Consider the following 25,814-nt stretch of genomic DNA (forward strand, 5'->3'; position numbering starts at 1 on the left):
CCTGGCCCACTAGCTAGGTACTACTTTATATTTTCATATTTCTTTATCTTATTCTTTTCATACTGGGAGTCTGAGGGAATGAGATTTTGCTCCTTTGTGTGTCCTGCACATATGGCAGAATTGACAACAAAGTTGACTTTGACCTAAAGGTTATTATCAAAATACTCCAAAACCCTGTTTCTATCAAAAAACATGATGTTGAATGGTGATGGAACCTGGAGTTTACAGACTACACACTTTAACCCTTTCTTGGCCTTTTCCTTTGGATTATTTAAACTCAAACGTAAACCTCGCCCTAACTAACATGGTTGCACGACTGCAAAGGTTCACAGACACTGACCGCAGGGATCAATAATGGTATCGGTCAAAAAACTACCATGAGTTGTGTGCTATTGATCTTTCTGGATAATTCAACATTAGTTATCACGTCTATATCACTGCAGGGACTATAGCACACCACAGCATGCTATCATTTCACCAAATATCACACAGTGTGCAGAGAGCATTAATGCTGTGAAATATTCTGATTTGTGAAACATCTACTGAATGCACATTAAAAGCTCAGGTCAACCAAACTACCAAAAAATAGAGGGGAAAAAACAGATTTTCTGATATTTTCAGGCTAATTTGGGTGAATGGATCCTTTAAATAGGTAAGAACAAGAGAAAACGCCATGTTATTTTATATATTAAACATACTGCAGCATGTCTGAGCTTACCTGGACCTACCTAGATCATCTAAGGGGATTCATTTTGTATTGTAACAAGTTATCATCTAATGATCATGGTAAACTGAGAATTTAAGTTCGATAACACACAAAAAAAAACCCATATGACTCATTATGAAGAACATAAATATAACCTTTACCCTGCTTCCTTAAAAACTACTGTAAACTTTATACTTTATAGTATTGTTAAAGTCATGTTCCAGCATGTTAATGCCCTGTGATTGGTGGGGGGACGAAGGGGACAATACAATGGAATAATAAAAGTAATCGATCAGTGGATTTTCACACATGTACCTTATCTCTATCTGATCACATCTGGATTGTGGCTCATTATAGGCTGTAGATAATACAATATGTTTGTATAAATGACTGTTTAAAGTTTCCCCTTGAAGCAACAGGCAGGTTGTTCATCCACGCACACAGAAAGTGAAGTTAAAGCCTTCATTACCTCGGTTTTCCTCTTCAATCGGTGTAGAAACCGAGCGACAGGAGGAAAGTGTCCGTTAAACTCATCCAGCAGCAGCTCGGACCGTTAGACTGCTGAGTTTAACGACCACAGTCCCGGTTGGTCCGCTGCCCTCAGTCCTCCAGGTCCCGGGGACAGAAGTAAAGCAGCTAACTTAAACCGTGCGACTTTTTGTTGTCTCGTTTCTCTCCAAACTTCTCTGACGAGCGGCGGGTCGACCGAGCAGCTCGAGCTTCATGCGGATCTGATTATCACCGCGACGATCTCACAAACTACAGCACCGGGGAGGAGGAGCGACGGGAGGAGGTCTCACTCTGACGGACTTTCAAGCGACTGGACAACCACACAGCTAGAACAAGACAGCTTCAGTGAAAAACGGGAACCTTTGTGAAATTGCAAAATGTATAAAATAATTGACTCAAGAATCATAAAAAGATTAAATATTATGAAAAAAACTTAACTCGTGGTCAAAAGTCAAGTGACACGAGCAAATGTTAGTTTAACTAGCGTTAGCGTCAGTAGGTTGTGCTAAAGCCACAGCTAATGCTAACACTCAGCTCACACTAGCCCCAATGAACAGAGCTAGCTGTTTTTACTTAAAGATAATTATCTCACACAAAACCCCAAAAAGTTTCTACCAACACTTATACTCACACTTCCTCACTGTTCTGAATCCTCAAACTTAATGTTAGCTAACACTAGCCCCAACTCAGAGTTAGCTTTTAAAGATAGTTATCTCACTAAAACCCCAAAAGGTTTCTACCAACAATTATATTCACACTTTATTATTTTTGCTGTTTTTAATGTATTTCCTGAATCATTGAACTTATATTGAGGCTAGGCTAACACATGCTTATCTCTGTAACTGTGTAATGAATAAACATGAGGCACTAGCTGGGGCTGGTTAGCTACCTCTGGAAGAAATAATGAGCAAAAATACCTATACTAGTGAGGGCATTCACAGGATATTTCTGCTTAGTGAGTACAAAAAAAGGAAACTTTTCAAACCAATTGTTCCTTCAAATGTACCTCAGAGTGACTCCTCTTTTCAGCTCTAGACAATCTTTATCTGGTCCTGTCCATTGGAATTTAATCGTCAGGTAAATCTGTGGCGCCATCTACTGATGGATACACTACATTACACAAAGTGTCATACTGGTGACCTGATCTCTTAACGTTTAAAACAAAAAGGACAAGAAAAGAAAAGAAAGCAACCTGGTTAAATGTACCCATTTATTGGAGAGTGCTATTGTGTTACTGTAAACAAAACATAACCAAAATATTTTAACTTAAGTAATGTTTCATTTATAAGGAAAATATGGACAACTGTTCCAGTTAAGGTCTACTTTCTACAGAGTTATGTTTTGCTAAGAGCGGGGTCCTTTCTGGCTCTCCAGCTCCCTCACACTTCAATAGCTCCACCAGAGTCACTGTGTATAATAATATATATTGTTCAGTCTGGGGCACCTTCATCTGTATCTATTGTCCAGAGCGGTGCTGCAGCCGGCTCAGGGTAAACACTGAGGGTCTGTTACCAAGGTTCAACCCTCCTCTCACAGGAATCCTGACGTCCGACCTCTCACATACATACAGGAGTGCAACGAAAAAAGAAGATCAAAGGTCACATGAGGGACCCTTGTTTTGCCCCTTTAAAATCAAGTGCATGAATTACAATACTTTTTTGATCTTTTCTCATGGAGGCTGGAAAAAAAACAATTCTAGGATGTTTATGTATTGTTTGATGCTTGGTTTGCCTGGTTATCATTGTGAAAACACTCACTCAGTATGTCCATAGTTAATCAGATATAGTCCTAGATTGATTAACATCATTTCCTGCCAAATTTGAGAGCAATTTCTTTTGATTTAGTAGTTTTAAATGCAAGTCCCTGTGTCCATGACATTTTCACTAAATATTTAGAAAGAAATCAGCCCTACAATTATTCATTTATTTGTTTATTTATCCATCTTTGGGCCTGCTTTTGCTGATTTGTGTCAAAGGAGGGCGACGTTTCTCTAAAATTGGCTGTAGTGGATTCATGTAGACTGAAAGCAACAGGTTTAGGATTACTTCATATCAGGAAATCATTAAAGCAGTTTAAAACAAAAGTCATTCTGGACTGTGACTGCAAGCATTCAGTAATGATGACGTTGGAAGTATTTGTATGTTTATAAAAACCCAAGTTTGTATGTTGTAGCCAACAAGAAAGAGCTGGGAATAACAACTTTCCAGTTTTTCCAGACTTTCCTCATATTGAGTGGAAAGATATTAAGAAAGCTAACAGAACAAACATACTAATAAATGTTCATATTTTTATTGCTCATGAATGTGACTGTAACATATGGTTGATTACATTAACAATACTGCCTTTTTTTTCCTTTTTACAATAGTTTCCCTAAAACTGAAGACATAAAACTTTTTTTCTTAACATCATGTACAAGAAAACTTCCTCTAATTTATCATTCATACACACCTCTTATCTCCATCTGCTTAGGTTAAATAAAGATTCATTAGAACCTCCACCACACTGAGCAGCTTTATAAACTGAATCCAGCAGAAAGCCCCGCCCACAACATCTTTTTTTTTTTTTAATGCTGCATTCAGGTGCTGTCAGACATTTTGGATCCTTACATTTGCTGCTTTTAAAACTCAAACGTGAACACGGGGATGTGTCACACCATTGATTATTGTTTGTTTTTATTTCCTGAGTTAAAGGTTTTGAGGTTTTTCTAGGAGTTTTTCCTCCACATAACACAAAAATCCTTGAAAGACAAAAATGTATTGATAAAAATGAAGGTGATGAAAATGCAAGTGAAATGAAACAGAGGGGTAAAAATGCATGTGAAATAAAAAAAATAGAGTGATAAATTATAAAGTGAGTCAATTCATTGAAATCATGAATCAAGTCTATCAGTTTACAGTTGATCACTCTACTTTACTCACAACAATTTTATCAATTTCATTAATAATTTGTCAGTATTCCATTTTTATAATTTTTTTTTCTTATTCTCACCATTGAGGCCAATGTCCTCAAATGTTAAAAGTGTTGTGAATAATGAGTGTGAATGTAAGATTGAGGAAAATGATAAAACCATGACTCTGTTTTCATCATGTCAGTGCTTTAAGTTAATCAAATCACTTGATGATTTATCAATCCATTTTACATTTAATGTCCATTTTATCCCTTTATTTCATCCTTAAACCAACCTATGGCTCTGATCCTCTACAAGGTGTCACAGCACACATGATGAGACTTTTTTTCAGATTTTCCTCTCATCTTTGCGTTTTGTCTTTTGTGAAATTTATGACAATTTTAATCGTTTGTTGTCTTTTCGAAGTCCACAAGCCAACACATCTGTGAACCACAGGTCTATGGCAGAATATATCAAAAGATGTCAATAAAAGATTTGGGGTTTTCACAGAGAGCCAATGTGTAATTAAAAGCCTATGGAAGTACCATTTTTTTTCTCAATGTTACTTCAGTGTTTGGTGGTTAAAGTCAGGTTGAATGATTTTATCATTTTGAATGACAATTTTTGCTCACTTTTTAAAAAAAACTGTGCTTTGGTGACCTCATAATATTTCCTCTAAATCCACCTTTAGGACGACCGTAACAGTTTTATTGTTTGTTTATTGTCTCTTTGGTCCAACAGAAGTACAGGGAATATTGCAATCTGTGCGTCCTTGCGTTTTATACTCCATGTTGATGTTCCTTGTGTCAGTCAGCTCAGTTCAGTGTCCTGATGTGCTCTTCCCATGGGAAACATCTGCAGACCCTAAAAAAGCTTCACAAGCCAACACCCAGCACACATAACAGAGCTGCTGGGGAGCTCAGAGAGAAGGTCTGATTAGAGGCTGGAGGAAGATTTTTAATGTGATAATCTCTCATTTGAAGACTTTGTTTCATACAGAGGCTGAGAGGATGTAAACGCTTGACATGCTTCAGTTATTATACATCTTCGCATGCGCATTGAGTGCAACATGCAGATGACCAAACTGAATCAAGGCAGATGTGAGTTCAACTGATGATTAATGGCAGTCATAACATCTTAAGTAAGAGTAGATAATTAGCTTGATGCTAGTCTGGTCTGTTATGCAAAAGTCAAATTTTCGACCATGCTGCTTTTGGGTTGCAGATGCACACAGTTCAAACTTTAACGAAAGCCTGCTATTGTGAAGTTTTAAAGTCTGTTTTCTCTGATTAAGATCATTTTCAGGTTAATAAAAAAAAAACTGTTATTACAACATGTTTAAAAGATATAAGAAATTCAAAGAGGGTTGATCAATTATTAAAGCGCTAACATTAAAAAATAATGTACATTAGAGTAATTTACAAAATAAGTTAACGTCACGTGATTAAACAACAAAATGTACAGTCCAAATCGTTTTAAAACTTTATGAAGCGCCAATTTTCCGTCGTTCCCACAGCACGTAAAGGCAGCATCAACAGGGGGCTTGGGATTGGAGGAGAATCGATAGAGGGGCGTGGTAGACGCCTTTGTAATCTCACACGCGCTGCTCCGCTCGTGTGCTTTGACTGTAAACTTTGTACACGAGCTCTCTCGGTCAGTGAGCGGCGGGCAGTCTGTGTGTCAGCACTTTAACGGAACTACCCCGTGCTTCAACAGGAGGTTATCATGTCTCATTAACTTTTTAATTCGGCTGTTTGGAGACACGAGAGATACATTTTTATAAACCTTTGGAGAAATGGAGGCTGTGAGCAAGTGGAGCCCGCAACAAGTGGTGGACTGGATGAGAGGTAAGGCTGCCGGAGGTGTCACTGCGGGGGAAGCTAACGGTCCTGTGGTTGGTGTTTACTTTAGCTTTGGTATTTTAGTATTTGGTTTAGCGTTATTAAGGGAAGTCTGAAGATTTAAAATAGTTTATCAGCTGCTAATTCCCATCCAACATAATCCAACAAGTAACATAAAATAAAATGGGGCTGGGCAACATCGTTATTGTGATATGAGACTGCTTATGGTATTAGATTTGGGATATTTTGGATACGCCAGATCACGATCTGGCATATTGTCTTTGCTCCATTACAGTAAAGAGATGTAATTTTCTTAAGTTACCAGACTGTTCTGCTTCTTCTAATACTTAGCTTTCCCAATTTAGTCATTAATAATACAGTAATGACGATATACAGTCCTGTGTTTGGTGTTTTGGGTGTGCTGTTAGCTTTTTTGAATATTTTGGATACGCCATATCTAATCTGGCCTAAGTGTTTGTTTTTAAAGGTGGAATTACAGTAAATTTAATGTAAATTTCTTAATTTACCAGACTGTTCTACTTGTTCTAATACTTAGCTTTTCCCACTTAGTCCACTTACATCCTCATTACCAATGATTATGTAGCAAAACCTGCTAACATTCTGTGAAAGTACCAATAATCATCCAAAAGTTGTGTCGCAATATCGATATTGAGGTATTTGGTCAAAAATATTGTTCTATAACAGTATCACATGACGATATACAGTCCTGTGTTTGGTGTTTTTGGGGAGCTGTTTTTGTTTTGTTTTTTTTCTTTTGGTATTAGTCTGAAGTTGTTCATCAGCTGCTAAATCCCGTCATTGAGCTGCATAATCCAACAAATCATAGATAATATGAAATAGGGCTGGGCAACATGGTTATCATGTTATGAGACTATTGTGTTTGAGATTTTGTATATGTTGAATGCACGCCATATTTTGATCCTGCAAGTGTAAATGTTGTCTTGCTTGCTTAAAGGAAATCTGTCTAAAATTGGCAAGATTCTACTTTGGATCAAGCACAAACCAGAAAATAAGATTACAAATCATCAGTTGCAAACCATATTTTGGTATTTTTTACCATATGTAATGATGGTCCAAGTTTATTAGGGCGTGTGGTTTGTTTGTGTGTGTGTGTGTGTGTGTGTGTGTGTGTTAGTAGATTATTCCCTTGTTTACCTTTTTTTACCGACAGTCATATTTCTGCCGTCAGTGCAGCCACACAGATAATGACAAAAAAACCTTGTCGAGTAGCAGATGGATGGGGTGTACACACACACATTCATTACAGCATGTCATTAAGCAATAAACAGGCCTGACCAGTTAACAGTTCAGCCATAAAGTCACACTCAAGCCCATAATTCTGGTTTGATAAAGAGCTGTTTTTAATTAGCAGGAGGTTTGGACAGGCAGCTGCGGGAGGAGATTAATTTCTGCTGCATTTTTTTGTACTTCCAGAACTTAAAACTTTTGCACTTTCTTCTCCACCGATTATCTTTGTCTCGATTATTTTTCTCAACAACAGTTTGTATATATTCGCAGTCCTGAGTCTTGCAGTTTCCCTTTTTGAATGACAACTACAGATTACGGCCACCTGCTGTTATGGTTACTCCCATGCAGGCGCAGAAAGTACAAGCTAGTTGGCTGTTTTTGCGGTGCGTTCATGTGCAGCATTGGCAGAGACACAGGCGATGTGAGGCGTCTGGGATTGAAGTCTCATTCATTGTGGAGCTCTGACAGTCGGCGCTCGTCTCGCCTTTTTGTACAAGTTGAATTTACTGTTGTGAGAAAGTGAGCGTCCATTCAGCCCAGTTTGTCCTCCGACAGCACACACACACACACATACACAAACACACAAACACACATCCCATTATATGAGTCATTTAGCAGCAGAGACAATACAGAGCTGAGTGTTGCTGGCGGTCAATAAAGACCCAGACAATCGGAGCTCTTGACAAAGGTCGGCCTCCTGCTGTGTGAAGGGTCAGGAGGTCACTGTGACTCTTTACTGTGCCAGCCATTTAACCACATCTGACCATCAGACTTTTGTTCTGCATGAAAAGAAGGAGGAACACATGGGGGACAGTCACATGACCTGGTTGTCTCAATTAGGCACGTTCTCTCCCAGTGTTTCCTGTCACTATAGCAGGACTATGTGCATTTTATTGAGTCACAATACACTAATAACTTCATATGACCAGTAAAGTGATGAGCAGAGTTTCAGGTTTCATTTTGAATTTCAGTCTTTGTCATAGAAACAAGAGATGCCATTGATCCAGATCCTGTTGTAATATTTACAGTGTAAGCAGAGCAGATTGCTGCCTCTGGCTATGGCGGTCAGGGTGTGTGTGTGTGTTTACTCACATCGTACGAGTCAAGCAACAGGTTCTTTTAATGGAAGCCTCAGTCGGTCTCTGTGTTTGATGTGGAGTTGGATCCCACAGGCCGACTGTCACTGAGCCGCTCCAGCTGACCACAAATACCAGAAACACTTTCTGCAGGAGCAAAAAAGACTCTTGGAATAATCCTGGATTGACACTAAAGTTTGAGGCGTATACCAGGAGACGGGTCATCAGGGAATACCAGGAATTCTTTAGGGGAAGTCGGAGAATATGGGTCAACTTCATAATTTTGTCAGTACAAGACATTTTGACATTTAGTGTACTAAACTAGAAAAAACAACTGATTTATGGAGCCATATTCATAAATCTGGACGCTTAAGATCTCTGCTAATGATTTTTTTTATTCACAGTTAATCATCAAGAAAACCTGACGTCACGTTGTGTTGGCCAATCACATAAGCTGGCGATCAGGAGGGCATGTTATTGAGCATGGATAACTACTACAGAGAGAACACAACAGACATTTCTCTGTGTAGCGTTAAGTTTCAGGACATTTTCCAGCCGCATTTGTGGTGACAAAAGCGGATAGTTTTGATGAGATGTTGGGACATATCTGAGTCACATTAGTGATATCAAAACTGGATATTTTTGATTGGAAGGCTGCCAAACGAGAGACCTCTGTCTACATTTAGCGTGAAACCGTAACCCTAACCAAGTTGGTTTTGTGTCTAAACCCACTGTCAGCACAGCACTGTAGCAACATAAAATTGGAAAATGAAACATGTAACATATGAAAATGTACAACTTTAACATATCTGTGTTTTGCACAATTACAACATTTATTCTGCAGACTGGGTCGGAGCATTCAGTGCCAGCTTTTGATACTTTTCAATGTTTAGGACACATTTCAGTCTGTACCCAATAAGTCTGACAGTCTGAACTGAGACAAACAGATCAGGTAGAGTCTGTTTTAGTGGTGTAGACTGATCGTACAGCTGTAGCTCAGAGGTAAACACACACAGCTCAGCATGTTCAGACAAATCCACATACTTCTCATCTGGCAGGTGCAGTCACACATGTCAACATAAATGACGACAGGCTGGTTAGAGTTGTTAGCAGGCTGCATAAATAAAATGACACATCCAGGTCTCTTAATGAAAGGAGTGTGTAGAAGTGAAGCCAATAAACGAGGAGATGGATACAGCAGCAGCAGCAAGCAGGAGTTTCTGTGCATTATCAAGTTAAGTAGATTAGAAATTGGACGACACATATTGTAGATTGTGAAACATATAAAACTCTCTTCACCTTTAACAGGATTTTAATTTCCACTTCATGAAAAGCCAACAGTTTGAAAGTGCTCAGTTTATGAATTCAGATTGTTATGCTGTACTTTGACTCTTTGACCCTGTTCCAGTGGAGAGCAGCCAAAACTTTGATCATTGTGCTTTCAGTTTAGAGAATTTAGTAGAACAAAGACCTTCCTGGCTGCTCTTTTTATTTTTCAGATGAAGGAAGGAAGGTCGCAGGTCTGCGAGACTGAGAAACATATTTTAATTACAGTTATCAAACAATGTGTGATTGATTAACTGAAAGAGGCCCACACGGCTGTAAATATCTGTTATCTCTAACCTTAAAACTAATTATGCAGTCTCAGGTTCACCACAAATGCCGTCATGTTAGAATCCAAATAAGAGCAATTTGAAGGGTGTGATCAAACCTCCACATAGTTTCTGTGGTTGAGTTGTTAAAGAGGAAAAGTACACTTTCATTTTTGTTTTTGTTTTATTTTGATTCACATCGACCAGTATGAAGGCAGCAGGAACTTTTTACAATTATTGTGAATGCAATGTTTTGGTCATAGACTCAAACACACAATGTGAAACATCTGTTTTAAAGACACAGGATACAACAGCCAATCAAAGTGCAGTTGAATCAAAAATACCTATACAGTTACTGTATCAGTCATTGATTTAGAAAATCCCTAAAATGAAGTGTGTAGGAAATCAAACTTAATTTAAATTATTTCATTTTTCCAGTGCACCTGTCTACCAGGTGTGGCTCAAACAGCACTGAATTAATTTCTCTTTGAATTTTCTATTCTTTGAAATATCAAAAATAATAATAATTACACCTTTTCAGAGTGAGGTCCACAGCAATCAAAATTTCCCAAAATGTATTTAAAAAAATGTTATTCATTCAGTCATCCAATCTTTATTTTAATTAGATAAATGAAATAAGGTAAAGACCTTATTGTAATATAGCTGAGTATAAAACCTAGAAAAAAGATTCAGACATCAAGAAATACATAAAAATGGTGATTAAAAATGAAATGAGTAAAAATCCCTGAGGAATAACTAAAGCAGATAAATCAACTAAAACTGTTGTAAAACAACACAAAAGTTGTGATATCAAACAGAAAAAAACATCAAAACCCCCCAGTTTGTAAAGGTGCACTATGGAGCTTTGGCAAAGAAATTTAAACTCAGAATAATAGAAGTCAGATATATGTATTTTTTCCATAACTGAATAAACAAGCTGTTCTCAGAGGAAAATGAGGTCCCCAGAACACTGTTCGAAGCTAGAAAGGTGGCAAGGTCCGCCACATATAAACAAAGTAAAACAGTATGAAATTGTGTTGTTCTTTAAGGTCAGTTTGATTATTTAGTTTGTTTAGGCATAAAAAAATCGGTCAATGAAGATCTTTCTCTTCTGATTAAAATTTCCTCCCCAAAACTACATAGTGCTCATTTAAGCAACCTGTACATATACTATAATGTGGTGTTCAAATATGTTACAAAACATGTGCTGAAAGGGTCTTTTTCTATCCACAATCCTTTGTGTTTTGCTGTAATTGTCTTCCAATAGATCAGCAAACAATCAGAAAGCAGTGCTGACTGCACCTGTCGCTGCAGGATTCACGCAAGTGATTTTCCTGTAAGACGAGATAACAGAAACTCTTTGGCTCTGCTCTGATAAGGAGGATCTGTACGTGTTGAGGTTCCCATTGGAGCCAGAGCAGGAGGGTTGCTTATTTGTTCAGTGGGTGGAGAACTTTTGTCACTTCTGTCACACGAGAACATCGTCACCATGGTCTGATATAGTTCAGCTTGTAGAGAGCTCGAGTTAAATACTGTACAGAGTCACACGGATAAAAAGTCATGTAAACCATATACATTTAAGTACAATAAAATACTATGCTATACTATAAAAGTATGTGGACACATGAGAATTATAAAACAGTATATGTGGACAGGGGTGTCCAGGTTCTTCAGAAATGAACCAAAATCAATGGCTAAGGAAATGTAGCGTAAACGAAATCTGTGAAGTGATTGATGATTTTTTAATCTTGGCAGCCTTTTCCAGAGCTTTAACCCAGATCTCACAGTCTTCTACAGTTGTCAGTCTACTATCTTCAAGGTTAAAAATGAACTTTCACGCTCAACCAGAGATCTTTATAATGCAGGACTGTTTACAAAAGCATTCAATCTGTAAAGCTAGAAAAATAGCTGTGTTAACCCAGTTTCTGTCACTGTCACAGTCATTGCATCACTTTTAACCATGATTATTTGGAAGAAAATGGATTGATTGTCTTGTAAGGTGATTTTTGATCTGGCTGATATGTTTCTTTCACGCTGTTCGTCTCCCACCCAAACATTTGTCTTATCAGTGAAACTGAGTTCACTGAGGGAGCGCGATGAATCAGAGGAAACATTCTGATCCTCTCCGCTGAGCGCCTCTTCCTGCTTTTTTCCCTTTTGTGAGGAGTGACCTCAGTGGGCCAATATACAGCGACATGTCTACTGTACTACAGTATCTTTCAACATTGACAGTAAAACATTCTCATTCTGTATGATAAGAAAATATGTTGATCTCGGGCTGCTACTAACATCTTTCACTTTTTTATATTTCATTTATGTAATTAAACTGATGTCCCAGTATCGAACAAAACCCTAGACTCTAAAATGGTGTCTTCAGAGGGCTTACAGAGTGTATGATTAAGTTTTAATATAATTAAGTTTTAATGATATATAAATGGGAATTATTCCTGATCAATAGAATTTGCGATGGAAGACATGGTTGTAACGTAGAAACCAAACCTTCCCATGATCCTGCTGGAGTGAGTCATACATAGTATTTTCTGTGGGAACTGAGCTATGTAATACATCACTATGATTCATGTACCGCCTCTTTAATGGATTCTAGTAAAACAGACAGTTGTTCAACCTGTGTGAGAAATAACGGCTGCAGCAACCTCAAAGTCATGATCAGAACCTGCAGGACTGGTCCTCATGATGTCACAGAGTATAGTGATGTGACGGCAGTGTCAGCTCCAACTGCAGCACAGCAGGATGTATTCACAAGAAACTGTCCTCACTTTGTCAGCGAGTGAGTCAGTCTAATACTTTGGTCAAAATATCTCGGCAGTCTTTCCGACAAACTGAAAGGAGAAGTTAAAAGATTGGGAAAATTCATTTTCTTTGCGAGAGTTAGATCCCACTCATGTCTGTATACTATTATGTAGTAAGTAGTAGTCGTAAGTATGAAGCTACCCCCAGCAGCATGCTAACTTAGCTTAGCACAGAGACTGGAAACAGGGAAACCTTTAGCCTGTTTCAGTCACATGGAAACTTGTTGCTCACTAAGTAATAATCTAAAAAAAAACTAAACCTAAAACAGTTTGCGGTTTTATGGGGGATTATGTGCCATAACAGTTTCTCGGAAAGGCATCGAGACAACCAGAGAGATTCCAGGAAGTATCAGGTAGCCGCTACGTGAAGCTTCATATATAGTGCACATACTCAAGATTGGTATCAATCTTCTCATCTAACCCTCAGTTGGAAAGCAAATAAGCATAATTCCCCAAACTATTCATTTAACATTTTTGGAGGTATTGTACAAAGTCTTGAAAGTTATTTTTCAAGGTTTGAAATATGGCTGATGTCCTTGAAAAATGCTTGATTTTCAACATAATCCTGTTGTTTCATCCAAACAATCACTCATTTAAACCATAAATCTTTTATTTTTTAAAATAAACGGTCCCTTCGTCTACATGTTGTCTCCTGGCATCAATATTAGCAAGCATAGAAAAATCAAGATCAAAACATACAATGAAATTTGATTTGAACAGCTATTAAAATGAACTGTAAAAGAGTAAAAGTGACAGTATACATGAATTGCTGTGGGTTAAAAGGAGTTTTGTAAACTTTATTTTTCACCACTGCATTTATAGAAATATTTAGATGTGATGATTAAGGCTTTGAGCGTCTAGAAATTTTCATTTTAGGTACCCTGAAGGTGCCTGAAAATTGCTTGAATTTTACTCTTAAAAATCTGTGCAAACACTGTTTTTGTGTCCTGATCATTATAGCTTCACAAGGTAGCACCTCCCCACCGGGCACAGTTCTCAGACAGTTTTATAACCTTTTAATTTAGACAGATATTGTAATTCCCGTGCATTACAGTAGATTGGCACATTGGTCTGAGCTGTTGGATCAGCTCAGCTCGGCTCTGCACAGTTAACTCCCACAATTCCTGTTTGTTTGATTTCATAAGACTGCTGGGCCTCAAGGAAATCCTTTTTCCTCTTGAACAGTGTTTGTTCAACAGTGTGTTCCCCCGCTGCCTTGTACCAGGGAGATGAATGGCTAGGGTGTGAGTGTGTGTGTGTGTGTGTGTGTGTGTGATATAGTGAAGGGTTTATAGAGGCCCAGTGAAGCTATGAATAGCCTTAGTGCTCTTTTGCCACTTTTCCTCTCAGCTCTCCACCCTTGTCCTGTTGTGATGGAGGTGGGGTAAATATTCCTTTTGTTGCCCCCAGCTGGGGCTTGTCGGGCGCGAACTCCGTCTTTGTGCTTCAACACGTGCCATTTGTTGTAATGAACGGGCGATTCAGTTCCACTGAGCAGGAAAATGTCATTGAGCAGTTTGATCTCATCTCTCATATTGAATAAAAAAGAATAAACAAATCCGATTGAGAATAAATTAACCAACTCAATTTGATTAAATTAAAAATTCTGAACATTATTATCCAACTTTATCCAAGTAACAACTGAGATAAACAAGTAAACAAATTGTGTTTACAGTATATAAAAAAAACAAACAGTAAAAAAAGTGAATATGTTCCTCATCAAAGATGAATTATATCACCCACCCACACCCCATCCCCTATTAATCAGAATGATAGTCTGTATGTCCTAAGTCTAAACATCTTTATTTATTATTGATCACTGTCAAAGGCAAACTCCATGTAGAGTCATAGGACTGTCAGTAGCTGTGCTGGGTTGCTTGTATCCATGGTCAGATCAGTATTGGTCCAGAATTTTCATATCGCCGCTTTGTTTGGATTGTTTGACAGAAAAAACAAGACATCTGATGGTGTCACCTTTTTACTATTTTCTGACATTTTAAAGATAAATCAAATAATCAAGAAAATGAACTGCAGATTAATCAATAATTGAAATAATCATGCAGCCCCTTCTGCACTGTTAAATATGATGAATATCTGTCGGATGTTCTCTTTCAGTGAGAAGGATTTGTGACGTCCTGTCATATCACTGTGTAAAATGAGGCCGAACATGTTGTCTGTTTTGATCTTTGTGACAAATGATTAACTGGACTGTTTATGAGAGCTGGAGTTTCGCCTGCAGCTCTTTTTACTGACTTCCTCACGTGTTTGACTGGAGCCTGACAGGCTCACCCACTTTATCATCAGCAGGCCTTATAAATACTTTGAGTTACTGTCAGGCAGGAATTCAGGAGATGAATAATAACTGTAACCATGTCAACAAAGTCCAGAGTTTTTTTGTTTTTGTTTTACTACAACTGATCCCTCTCTGTGGTTGTTAAGATGTTTTCATCTGTATAAGCTACATATAACACATATAACAATACTTACATTTAAATAATTTGGCGATCATTGTAACGTGTTTGGTTGTTTAACACGTGAGTGCAGGATTTTCCGTATTATACTCTGTGTACTTTGGCAGTCCGTTACAGTGTGTTTAGTAATCCCCCTGTTATACAGCTGAACAATTACCTCGTTTTCATCCTGTATGTGTTTGTGATGAATAAAGCTGCAGTAATTGGTCCATTAAAAGAAAATTAATTGCCAACTTTTATGATCGTTTCAGTAATTTTTCAAGAAAAAATCATTTGGTTCCAGCTTCTTAATGTGAGGATTCTCTGCTTTTCTTTGTCATTTATGACAGTAAATGAAGAGTCTTTTGGTTTTGGATAATGCAATTAATCATTAGTAACAGCCCTAACTTGCATAACTATAACCAAAACAATTAGTCATTGTATTGATATGCTGATAAACACTATTATATGCAAGTATCTGATCAAGTATTCTGATCATTTGAGTCATTTATCAAGCAAACAATGACAAAAATATTCCCCAGTTTCATCTTTTAAAAATGTAACAATGTGCTGCTTTTATATTATTGTAAATCAAATTTCTATTAGACAACCATTACATGATTGATAATCTGAAGATTAATTGATAATATAAATAATGGTTAGTTGCTGCCCTAGTGATTGTTATTATGCATAACATGCCTGCAATTTGCGTTCTGAGCTTTTTGTGAAACTAGAAAACATAAACATACACATCAGAAGCATCTGCAAGACTTGCTGTCACCAGAGTTTGATTTTCCTCATGTGGGTCATCCTGCATCATCAGGATTGTCCTTTTTTGGGACAATATGAAGATCAGCAGACAGACATGCAGGTGTCAGTGCATCTTGGATCAACTGCATTAATGTTGTATACCTGGTGAACCACAGATTATTCAGCAGGTGTAATGTCAATTGATATCAGTAGTAGTAAATTAGTTAGCAGCATTAGTTGGGTGAAGCAGTGACTGTGTCTAGAGGGTTTTGAGGTGAAGCAGTGGTTTTGTCGTTGCAGTAAAATGCAAAACTCTCCCACCCCACTGCTGTCTGTCGGTACACAGAGAGTTTCCCACCAGCAGCTGACTGACTGGAGGGCAGAGGCCTTGAGGCGTCTGCAAACATAAGACTGGTCAGAGACGAGACCACAGGCGGAGAAATGAACTTTTGTTACATTGGTGCTAAAATCAACTGTGGAAACTGGGCTTCTGGAAATTTTCTTCTTAGAGTTTACAAGTGTTTCTTGTTTCTTTCGGTAAAAGTATTACCAATCTGTTATCAGCTTTATCTCAAGATAATGTCAGAATTATCAAAAATCTCGTAAGGGAAGTCAGTGAGAAAGTTGTCATGTCAAGATTATCTGTGGACTTTCATCAGTCTTTATGTGCTCTCATGTTGAGTCAAATTTATTCTGTCAACAAACAGGTTGGTTTCAAAGTGCTTTACAAAGAGCAACTAAAGGCCAATGCTCCAGATTCAAACAGAATCCGGAGCTCTGGTCTGGTCTGGTCTGAACTGTTTTGTGATGTTGAACCCTCAAAGCTGATTAGATTAAGATTTAAAGGTTTTTGTGGTAAATCACAGAAGGTGAGGAACGGTTCTGCTGTAAATAAATGAATATGATATATAATATTATGATAATTCATAAGTTTTGGAAAGCTTTGAAATACAGGAAGTGATTGCCAGGAAGAAACATGCTGTTAGTATAATCTGTTTATATGTCTGTCCATCTGTCTGGATGTCAACAGACTTTGACAGCGCAATAGCATCACAACCGAGCAAAGTACAGTCATGAAACTTTAGTGTAGTTGAAATCAGAATGACGCCGAGTTTGAGGATTAGCGTTGTTGGGGGTTGCCCTGACCAAACCCAGGTCCAATCATTCCAGTCCACTTTAGAGTAGCTGTAATTTTTTTCTGTCTGTGGAAAGATGTTTTCATGATATTCATTGACAGTAACACCAACCTTTCTCTATCCTCTAAAGTAATATGACTAAATCAAATTCATTGGGTAAATCATATAAAATGTACAAATAAAGATCTGGTAAAAGACCGGAGGTTTGTAGGGACCCTGAACTTGTTCAAACACAAGTTTATTTGGCTTCAGGATTTAGCAGTTAATTAGCAACAGCAGGATTAGGCTGTGAATATTTCATAAGAAAAAAAAAAAAAGAAACAATCCTCAGCTACCCAGTCAGTCTGTATTCTGTCATTAAATTTGAGAGAATAAAAGAAAATTTGGTAGTAATGAGTTGTTTTTAATGGTTTACACAGTGCAGATCAGCTTGTTCGAATCCTTTTCTGCATCATCTTAAAATGTCTTTGAAAGTGATCTTCAAAATTTTATCTGATCTCACTATGAAGACTAGATATGTCTGAGGAACAACACAGTTTTTAACATCAAAAGTCACACTGCTTCAAATACATAATTAAAACATTAATATGACACAAACATCTGAAGGGTGAAAGAATAGGCAGAAAGAACAAAGTTTATTCAAGTTCATTTAAACCATCGTAACGTTGCACAACTTGCTTCGATCAGTATTCTTTGCACTGTGTTTCTTTAATCGTTTCTGCTCGAGAAGCGTCTCTGAAGCCAAAATCCGATCAGCAGTATTTCAGCGCTGTGATCCCGGCTCGATCCTCGCCATCTGCCAGACACTTGAAGTTGCTTTACCAAGTGCCAACCCAACTACAATGTTCAAAATGTGGAATGAGAAAAATGTCTCAACTGTCTTTTTATTTCTCACGAGAACATTGGATCCAGCTCTGGATGTTGGGACTGTGCCAGACCCAGGAGGTGTTTTTATTTTATATTTGTTTTGGCTTATGTACTTCTTCTTCAGGTTTGGATCAAGTATTTTATACTTACACAGCATAAATTATGTCTTTAATCTGACTTTGAGACTCAAAAAACATATTTTAAACCAAATTGAAAGCAGGGTTACCAGTGGAGGGTTCACTGTTATTTGTTTTACAAATCTGGACCTTGTGCTTGTGTTGAATGAATAACCACACGTAAAGACCCAACAGAAGCTCAGCCTTGCTTGTTAAGGTTTCTGTTCTCTGTGGGGAGGCTTGGCCCGCCGTTGTCATGCTTTCATTAGCAGGTGATTTGGCTGTCGTGTGACATTTAACCGGCCCTGCTGTGCAGCTGAGAGATTATCGGCCTCCTCGGGTGTCAGTAATGTGATCCAGTCTGTCGCCAACACATTCCTGTTCACCACAAACTCTCCCCAACCACCGTCCGACTCCGACAAACAATGAAATGGACTTTTCTTTGAAATATGTTCATATTTTCACCATTAAGGGGTGTGTTCCAGGCAGGGACTTTCATATCATATCAGTTTTAAACTTATCACATAAGTTTAAAAGTGGGCATTTCTCCAGGAACATGCTGAAGCAGAACATGTGTTTTTACTCACGTCACTAATCTGTTGTAGCAGCTCAACTGGAGCGGAAACCAAAACAAACTAGTAAAGAAAGAGATCTTGTAGAGGTTCTAGGCTGCCAATATTAATCAATCACTGAGTCATTTTCACTCAGGTTCAATTTTCATTTGTCATCCTATCTTGCCTTTGTGCAGGGATTAAAATAGAAAATAAATGTATGTTTGAAAAAGCATCCTTGTATCTAAAGTTAAAATGAAAATGAAACTTCTAGACAGATACATTTCATAGTTTACTTCCTCCAGTTAAAGAAACAGACTGTCACAGACTGTTGAATGTGATGATTTGCTTTTTATTTTATCATTATGAATTGAAGACTTATCTTTATGTAACTGTTGATTGGACAAAATTAATGATTACAAGGTACCCCTTGTGCATCTGGTTATGGGAAGTTGTAGCTTTTATTTCATAAACGTACTACAAGTAAACCGCTTAAACTAGCCAGATCAAGATCTATACGACAGTGGGTGCTGCTCATACCGTTTTTGTCAAATCCTGCTGACAAACCAACCAACAAAAGGAACAAATAGACACGGGTGAAAACATAACCTTCTTGGCTGAGGTAATAATGAAAACTGTCCATCACAAGTTCCCATAGCTTTGGGAGATAACGTCTTTGTCTAATGAACAGTCCAAAACCCCAAAATACTAATTTTAGTTTCATACTTTATAAGACATAAAAAAGCTGAAACATTTAATTTGTCAAGCAAGGACCAGAGATATTTCTTTATAAATGACTTAAATGCTTGCCACAGGTTATTCAGTTAATCAATTAATTGACTAATCCTCTCAGCTCTAATAACAGATGGTTAATTTGTTACCCTGAATTGTTTTGACTTTAGCATTTGAGCTAAAAAATAAAGAAACGAGTAAACAAAAAACCTTCCTCTGTATTGTGATAAGTCTCACAGTGTCTTAGGGTGTCATGCTATTGATGCGTGTCAGTGTCAGAGGTGTTGGCTGGTGAAAGCTCTGAGGTGTCACATCAGCAGTTAGTTAAGGAGGAATTTCTCCTCCCTGCTGGCAGCCTGAGTGTCGGCCATCTGTCGTTCTGTGTGTCCGTCTGAACACAAACAGGAGTAAGAGCTTCTCTGGGACATTTTAATGACCACATGCAGGGGCAGTTGTTTTTCTTCTCCACTGTTCACACCAGCTCAGGCATTTTGTTGGACAACTGATGTCCAGCCCAGTTCTTAGGGCTTAATAACATCTGCCATTTGGTGGACAAGCGTTCTCAAACTTGCATGTATTTTTAGTTTAGCATAACACCAAACCATCTGCAGTGTTGTTTCTGTTTGTCGGTTGGTCAGTAGTTGTTCATTAATTGTTTTATTCAACCAACAGTCCAAAAATCTAAATATATTTAATTTACTATAAAAGAAGACCAATGAAATCACCAAATCATCACATTTGAGAACCTTGAAGGGTAACCGATTTTTGATCAATTTTCTGTTGGTCAACAAACCATTTCACCTGTAGAAACAACACAGTTCTGACTTCTAAAGGTGATATCTAGATGAAACATTTAAACCTCTCTGCTTTATGGCAATAGCTAAAAATATTAGCTAGCTAGCTTAGCTTCTGGTCTGGTTTTAATGGGGAAATTGTGCAGCTACCTTTTAGCTTTTTTTGTATTATTATTTGTTTTTAGTGTAACCAAGCTAAAAGAACTAACTTTGTATGAAAAATTATCACTGAAATACAGGTTTTTGCTACATGCAGTGACATATTATGTTCGTATTGGGTTTAAACACTAAATCGAGGATTACTGTAACAGAGTTTACTATGAAAGACAAATTAAGACGAATGAATCATTCTGTTAGTTTAGATTATTCCTTGTTTGAACCAATATCATGGCTGTCTAGTGAGTGAGAGGAAAAAAGTGCGAAAAATAAGTTATGAATCTGGCACATTTTTTACAAACCAAACACACGCCTATCACCACCTGTTTTAAACATTTTGTCCTCTGGTTCTGATTCGTGTCATGAGGTGGATGGTGGTTGACGATCCTCCATTGATCCTGCGGTGAGAACTCTTTTATCTGATCTCCCGCTGCCACCTTTCACACAGAGGTCAGAGGTCACAGTTCAGGGTTGAGAACTGAGTGGCGCCACTGGAGCTAGTGGTGTCTCGCTCAAGGTCAGATGAGGTCACAGGGATTGAAGGTGGGATCCTGTGAGTCCAGAATGGTCAACACTGTCTCCTAGAAATGTATTACCGAATTGTTCATATAGTTATGATGTTATAGTTATTATAGAGTCCAGGGTTCATGTCCAGACCAGTCTGTTAATTTGAGGTTAGGGAAAGATTATTATTTTGGTTAAATGATCTTCCTCTAACATTGAGAAGATAGATGTTGCAGGATTGCCTATTTTGGCAGAAATACATTGTCAGCAAATATTTCACAGATATGTTCAGTAAAGACATTTTTGCAACTTGCCATGTACGTTCATTAGCAGCATTTCCTCATTATGTGACTAGAAAATTAAATTTGTTTGCCATTGTGTTTCCCTCAAAATGTATTTGCAGGATGGATTTATTAAAGGACAAAAGTATGTAAACATTAATGCTTCTGATGTTGATTGATTGCAATCCGCTTTATTGATGTAATCAGTATTTAAATCTTTTCAAATATTAGTTGAAATTCTATAGAACACTTTTTAAAATAAGTGGATTTTAATAAGGCTGCACTGATTTTGAATAAACAAAGTTGGATGTTGGATATTACAGTTTCCACCAAATGAGCTCTGGTTCCTGAACCGGTTTCATGCTATTTATCCAACCATCCCACGTTTCCACCAGTTATTAGTGGAACCATTGTCATCTATGATGCATCATAAACGGAAAGCATTCCACATTGACCTGCAGAATATGACATGCCGACTTTGGTTAAACTACAGGTCTAAAAAAAACCTACTGACTTGTGGTTCCAGCTGGGGAAACAACTTTTTGGGTTCCAAATCTATTTATTTTCGGTGGAAATGCTCTTAACGGTTCAAAATGACTTATGCAAACCAGAAGGGACCTGGTTTCATGTAGATGGAAAAGGGGCATGAGTGTTACTTGAACTCAAATGGCAGTTATCTCTCTTGGCAATACCATATTTAATTAGTTTTGGCATTTTTTAAAACCTAATGATGTACTTTATGTATCAGTTTCCTAACCCTCTTATAGGAGCTACTTAAAGCCAACCAATTTAGAAATATGGAGTTGGTAATTAAAGTTCCAGTTCTGAAACTAAACTTTTATTAACAGTCAAACATAGTACAGTTGATGGTGATGGATGCTAGGGGTCAAAGGATTGACTGTCTGTATAAACTTGGACTGATCCTGAGCTTAGGTGTGGTGAGGTGGCAGGACAGTGTGAGCTGTTGGCCGTCACAGTGATGGATCAGCAGGAAGAGTCAATAAGTGAATGTTGACTCAGCAGCTCTGTTTGCTGTCAAACTTGAATGGATCATAACAGAGCCGACTTTCACTGAAACTCAGCTGCCAAAAGAAAACTCTGTTTTAGTGTCGTTTACCCTCTCTTACATATACAATACTTGTCATCTTCTTTATCATTTGCATTCATTCATTGCATTCCAATTAACTACAGTATATGTTTATATTCCCTATTCCCTCAGGTCTGGACGACAGCCTGCAGCAGTACATCCCGTCCTTCCAGCAGCAGCAGGTGGACGGGGAGAAGCTGCTCAGGATGACCCACCAGGAGCTGCTGTCTCTGGGCGTGTCACGGGTCGGACACCAGGAGCTCGTGCTGGAGGCCTTGGATCTCCTCTGCGCTCTGGTCAGTAACCCGTTCAGTGTACAGGTGATCGTAGCTATATGGTCTTGGTTCATCTGACTAGCATGTTTAGCTAACAGTCAACAACAACCAACAACTCCCAAAGCTTTCTGGGTAAGACCTACAGTTCTGTTCGCACATGCTGAGGTACAGACAGAAGTCCTGAACTGAATCCAAACATCTGTTTTCTGTTACAACCAAAACGCTGCCAGAGGAAGCTTTAGGTTTCAGCCAGTTATCTGAATTCTTTGGAATTCAGAACTCATCAGAACTCCTTTTATCAGTCACCTGCAGTCAGCACGGTCACATTGTACCAAACCAGCAGGTCTGCAGTCACTAGAGGAGAGTAAAGAGACATTCCCCTTTTTTTCCAGTGGCAGAATACATGCACGAGACAAGAATTTGATCATGATGACTCTGTTTGAGGCCAATTAACTGAAAGTGCAAGATATCCAGAACTACCAGTCTTCATCTGTCAATGTCTAATAAAGTTCAACAGCTGCAGAATAACAACATATTTTCCAAATGTGTGAATTTGCCCATCACATGGTGGCCGATAGCTGTGGTTTATACTGGCTCTGGCTCTTGTGCCAGAGAATGTGCTGATGTAAATAAAATGCACTCTGTTAAATCTTTATCGGATCTGGCAACAGGCCCACACTGCTGGCTTTAATACTTCTACACTGTAAAACAAAAACACTTCAGATAAAAATCCTTAAAACCAACTGGATAACCTGTAAACACTGCAAGTCTTTCACAGATTGATGAAAAAGTCTTATGAAGAAAATGAAAAATGAATATCCACATTTTAGATTGACACCAATAAAACATGGCATCCTGCTGTGACACTTACTATATTTTGCTAAAATTGCAAAAAAACCCAACTTGTTTTGTTTTAAACTGTTGATTTTGAGTTACAGTGTTTGGCCTCAGCTGAGCCGACCTCCCATGACGAGAGCAAAACATTTGTTTTTAGTCTGAAACAGTTAAAGTGTTGACCCGCAGACAGAAGCCCTCAGTCAGCTGTTTATGAGCTCTGTCTGTCTATGTCACAGTGAAAAGGAGGATTTACAGTCAGCACTGAGGTTTACTGGTCCAACTGGGATGAATGGTATCCAGCAGCCTTTTTAAATGGAGCCTGACACTCTGCAGTCACCGCTGACAAACAGTGGAAATAAAAGGACGACTGATGGCAGCAATGAGACAGTTACTGTTTAAAGTTGTGTTATTGGAGATCTGTAAAACATTTGTTCTTACGTCAAATATGAATTCTTACAATGTTTATTTCAAGATGTTTGTTTAAAGTAAGTAAAAATGGCTTAAGTTTGAATAAAGCTCGACATTATAAGAAAATTCAGATATCTTCAGGGAATCAGGTGCATAAAATCCCTAAATGTGCATTGAAAACATGTTTAACTGTCAGGGTTTCAAGGAAAAATATTTATTTTAGATGTAACGGTGAAAGACGGATTAGAGAGACGTTCATTGCAGTGTGGGATTCATCCAAAAAGTGTAACCAGTAAGTTAAAAAATGTCCTAATTAGTTGAGATAAGTTAAAGTCTAATGTGACTCAGCTGGTTGGAAATAAAATGGTGACATTATCTTGAAGTAAAGCAGATGAACTCCAGCAGCTCTGGTTCTTACTGGGTGTGTAGGCAGAGAGAAGAAAGCCAATTTGAACTAAGGTTTAGGTCAGTGGCTCCAAACTGATTCCTCCTCAGGGCCCACATTTCTCCTTAGTCATGAAGCCATGGACCACACATTAATTTTTAGTTTGATTTGTCCTTACTCTCTGCTGCTCATCCTGTTCAGTCCTTCCCAGTGCACACTGAGCAAGAAGCGAGGTCGACCTAAAAACAGTTCAGATTCAGACAGTCATTTTACCTCATAGACCACAGAAGATTCTGGTCTACCGCTGCCTCGATCATTTAGTTTTTGTTTTGTCATTGTCTTACTTTTTTAAGGGTTGATTTGGATTCACCAAAGTTGCACAATAACACAAAACAAAGAAACTGATCAAGGCAACAGTAGACGAACAACCTCTGTGTTCTGCGAGGTAAAATGACTGTTTCTGTCAAAGGAGTTTGGTAGGTCTACTATGGTAGTACCTCATAAAACCCAACTTCCACCAGAATTATCCCTTTAAAGGCCAGGAAAAGATATCTTCTCTGTCATCTACTTGCAGTGACCGATTGTGTACATAAACACCAGTAAACATAATTCATGATACATGTTCATGATTCATAATTCATGATTCATGATTCATGTACATAAACACCAGTTTTGGCTATTCATTTCAAATTGAAAATTCTGTATTTGGGTTTTTAACTGTGAGTGAGAAACTTTAACTCTTTTGCATATTTAGTAAATATTTATTTTATTGAAAAGTTTCTGCAAACCATGGATACGTTCAAATTTGTAGATGTCATACGTGCTTTATTGACATTTCTAGCCCCAGAGTTCAGGTTCAAGGAAGCGTTTAAACATTTGTAAGAGTGAAACCACTGGATATTTTTAGACATCAGTACATTTTCCAGCTGTTTATGAAGACAAAACCAGGGATTTTAAGCCAAAACATGATATTTTTCCAAACCCTAACCAATTGTTTTTTCTGCCTAAACCTAACCAGAATTTTTTTTTTTAATGGAATCCAAAGAAATGCAAAGTTGAAACATAAAGAAATGTAAAGTTTCTACATATTCTCTCTTTGCAGAAACATTTATTCTGGTGACAGGGTGGCAACTTTCTCCTTCTGTTCTTGCTCTCCTTCCTTCTTTCTGTCCTTCTCTCTCTTTTTGATGAGCAGGTTAAATGACATTTGAATGTTAGTATCTTCAGATTAATTTTTAGAACTGCAAGTTCACCAAAGGCAGTTCTGGTTGGGAGAAGTAACGTCAAGGGGAGTGATTTTTTGCTCATCTGTGAAAACTGTTTTAACAATATCCCATGGCCTTCCTCAGCAAATAGAAAGTATAGAACTTTATTCATGTGACAACATGCAGTCGAGGAGAGATCACACCCCCTGTCCCTGCTGTTGATGAATAGAGATGCACTAAATCATCCGAACAGAGTCATGAATAGATCGTTCATCAGCAGCAGCTCGACTGTGTCAGGGAGTTTTCCTGCCGGATTGAATTGAAGGTCAGCTGACGTGTTGTGGATATTTTTTGCAGTGCAGAGTTTACTGTTCTCTGGTGTGGAGCAGGAAACAGATGTGACCCCTCCCACCTGTCAGAGAGACCCCCCACCCTTCCCCTGACACACACACACACACACACACACACACACACACACACACACACACACACACACGCACACACCGAGAGCTGTTGTAGTTTTGTTCCAGCAGCAGTTTCCGTTGGCTGTCGGATGATCAGCAGAGACACTTTCTCTGCTCTGACTTTA

At 38.1% G+C, this 25,814-nt stretch overlaps 2 protein-coding genes across 2 annotated transcripts in view; one reads left to right on the plus strand and one right to left on the minus strand.

Annotated features, from left to right (window-relative positions):
* The window catches only part of LOC141018019 (serine/threonine-protein kinase D3-like), a 43,108-nt gene extending 41,672 nt beyond the window's left edge, over positions 1 to 1,436 (minus strand). Inside the window, exon 1 of the mRNA XM_073492865.1 lies at positions 1,176 to 1,436. The gene's annotated coding sequence lies outside the window, so the exon portion shown is untranslated. The remainder of the gene's footprint in view (positions 1 to 1,175) is intronic.
* Positions 1,437 to 5,758: 4,322 nt separating this feature from the next.
* cnksr3 (cnksr family member 3) overlaps positions 5,759 to 25,814 on the plus strand; it is a 50,972-nt gene continuing 30,916 nt past the window's right edge. The window contains exons 1-2 of the mRNA XM_073492423.1: positions 5,759 to 5,950; positions 22,248 to 22,411. Coding sequence (XP_073348524.1) covers positions 5,899 to 5,950; positions 22,248 to 22,411 — 216 coding nt within the window. The 5' untranslated portion in view covers positions 5,759 to 5,898. The remainder of the gene's footprint in view (positions 5,951 to 22,247; positions 22,412 to 25,814) is intronic.

This window comes from Pagrus major, chromosome 22 (assembly GCF_040436345.1).
Source record: "Pagrus major chromosome 22, Pma_NU_1.0".
Classification (NCBI taxonomy): Eukaryota; Metazoa; Chordata; class Actinopteri; order Spariformes; family Sparidae; genus Pagrus; species Pagrus major.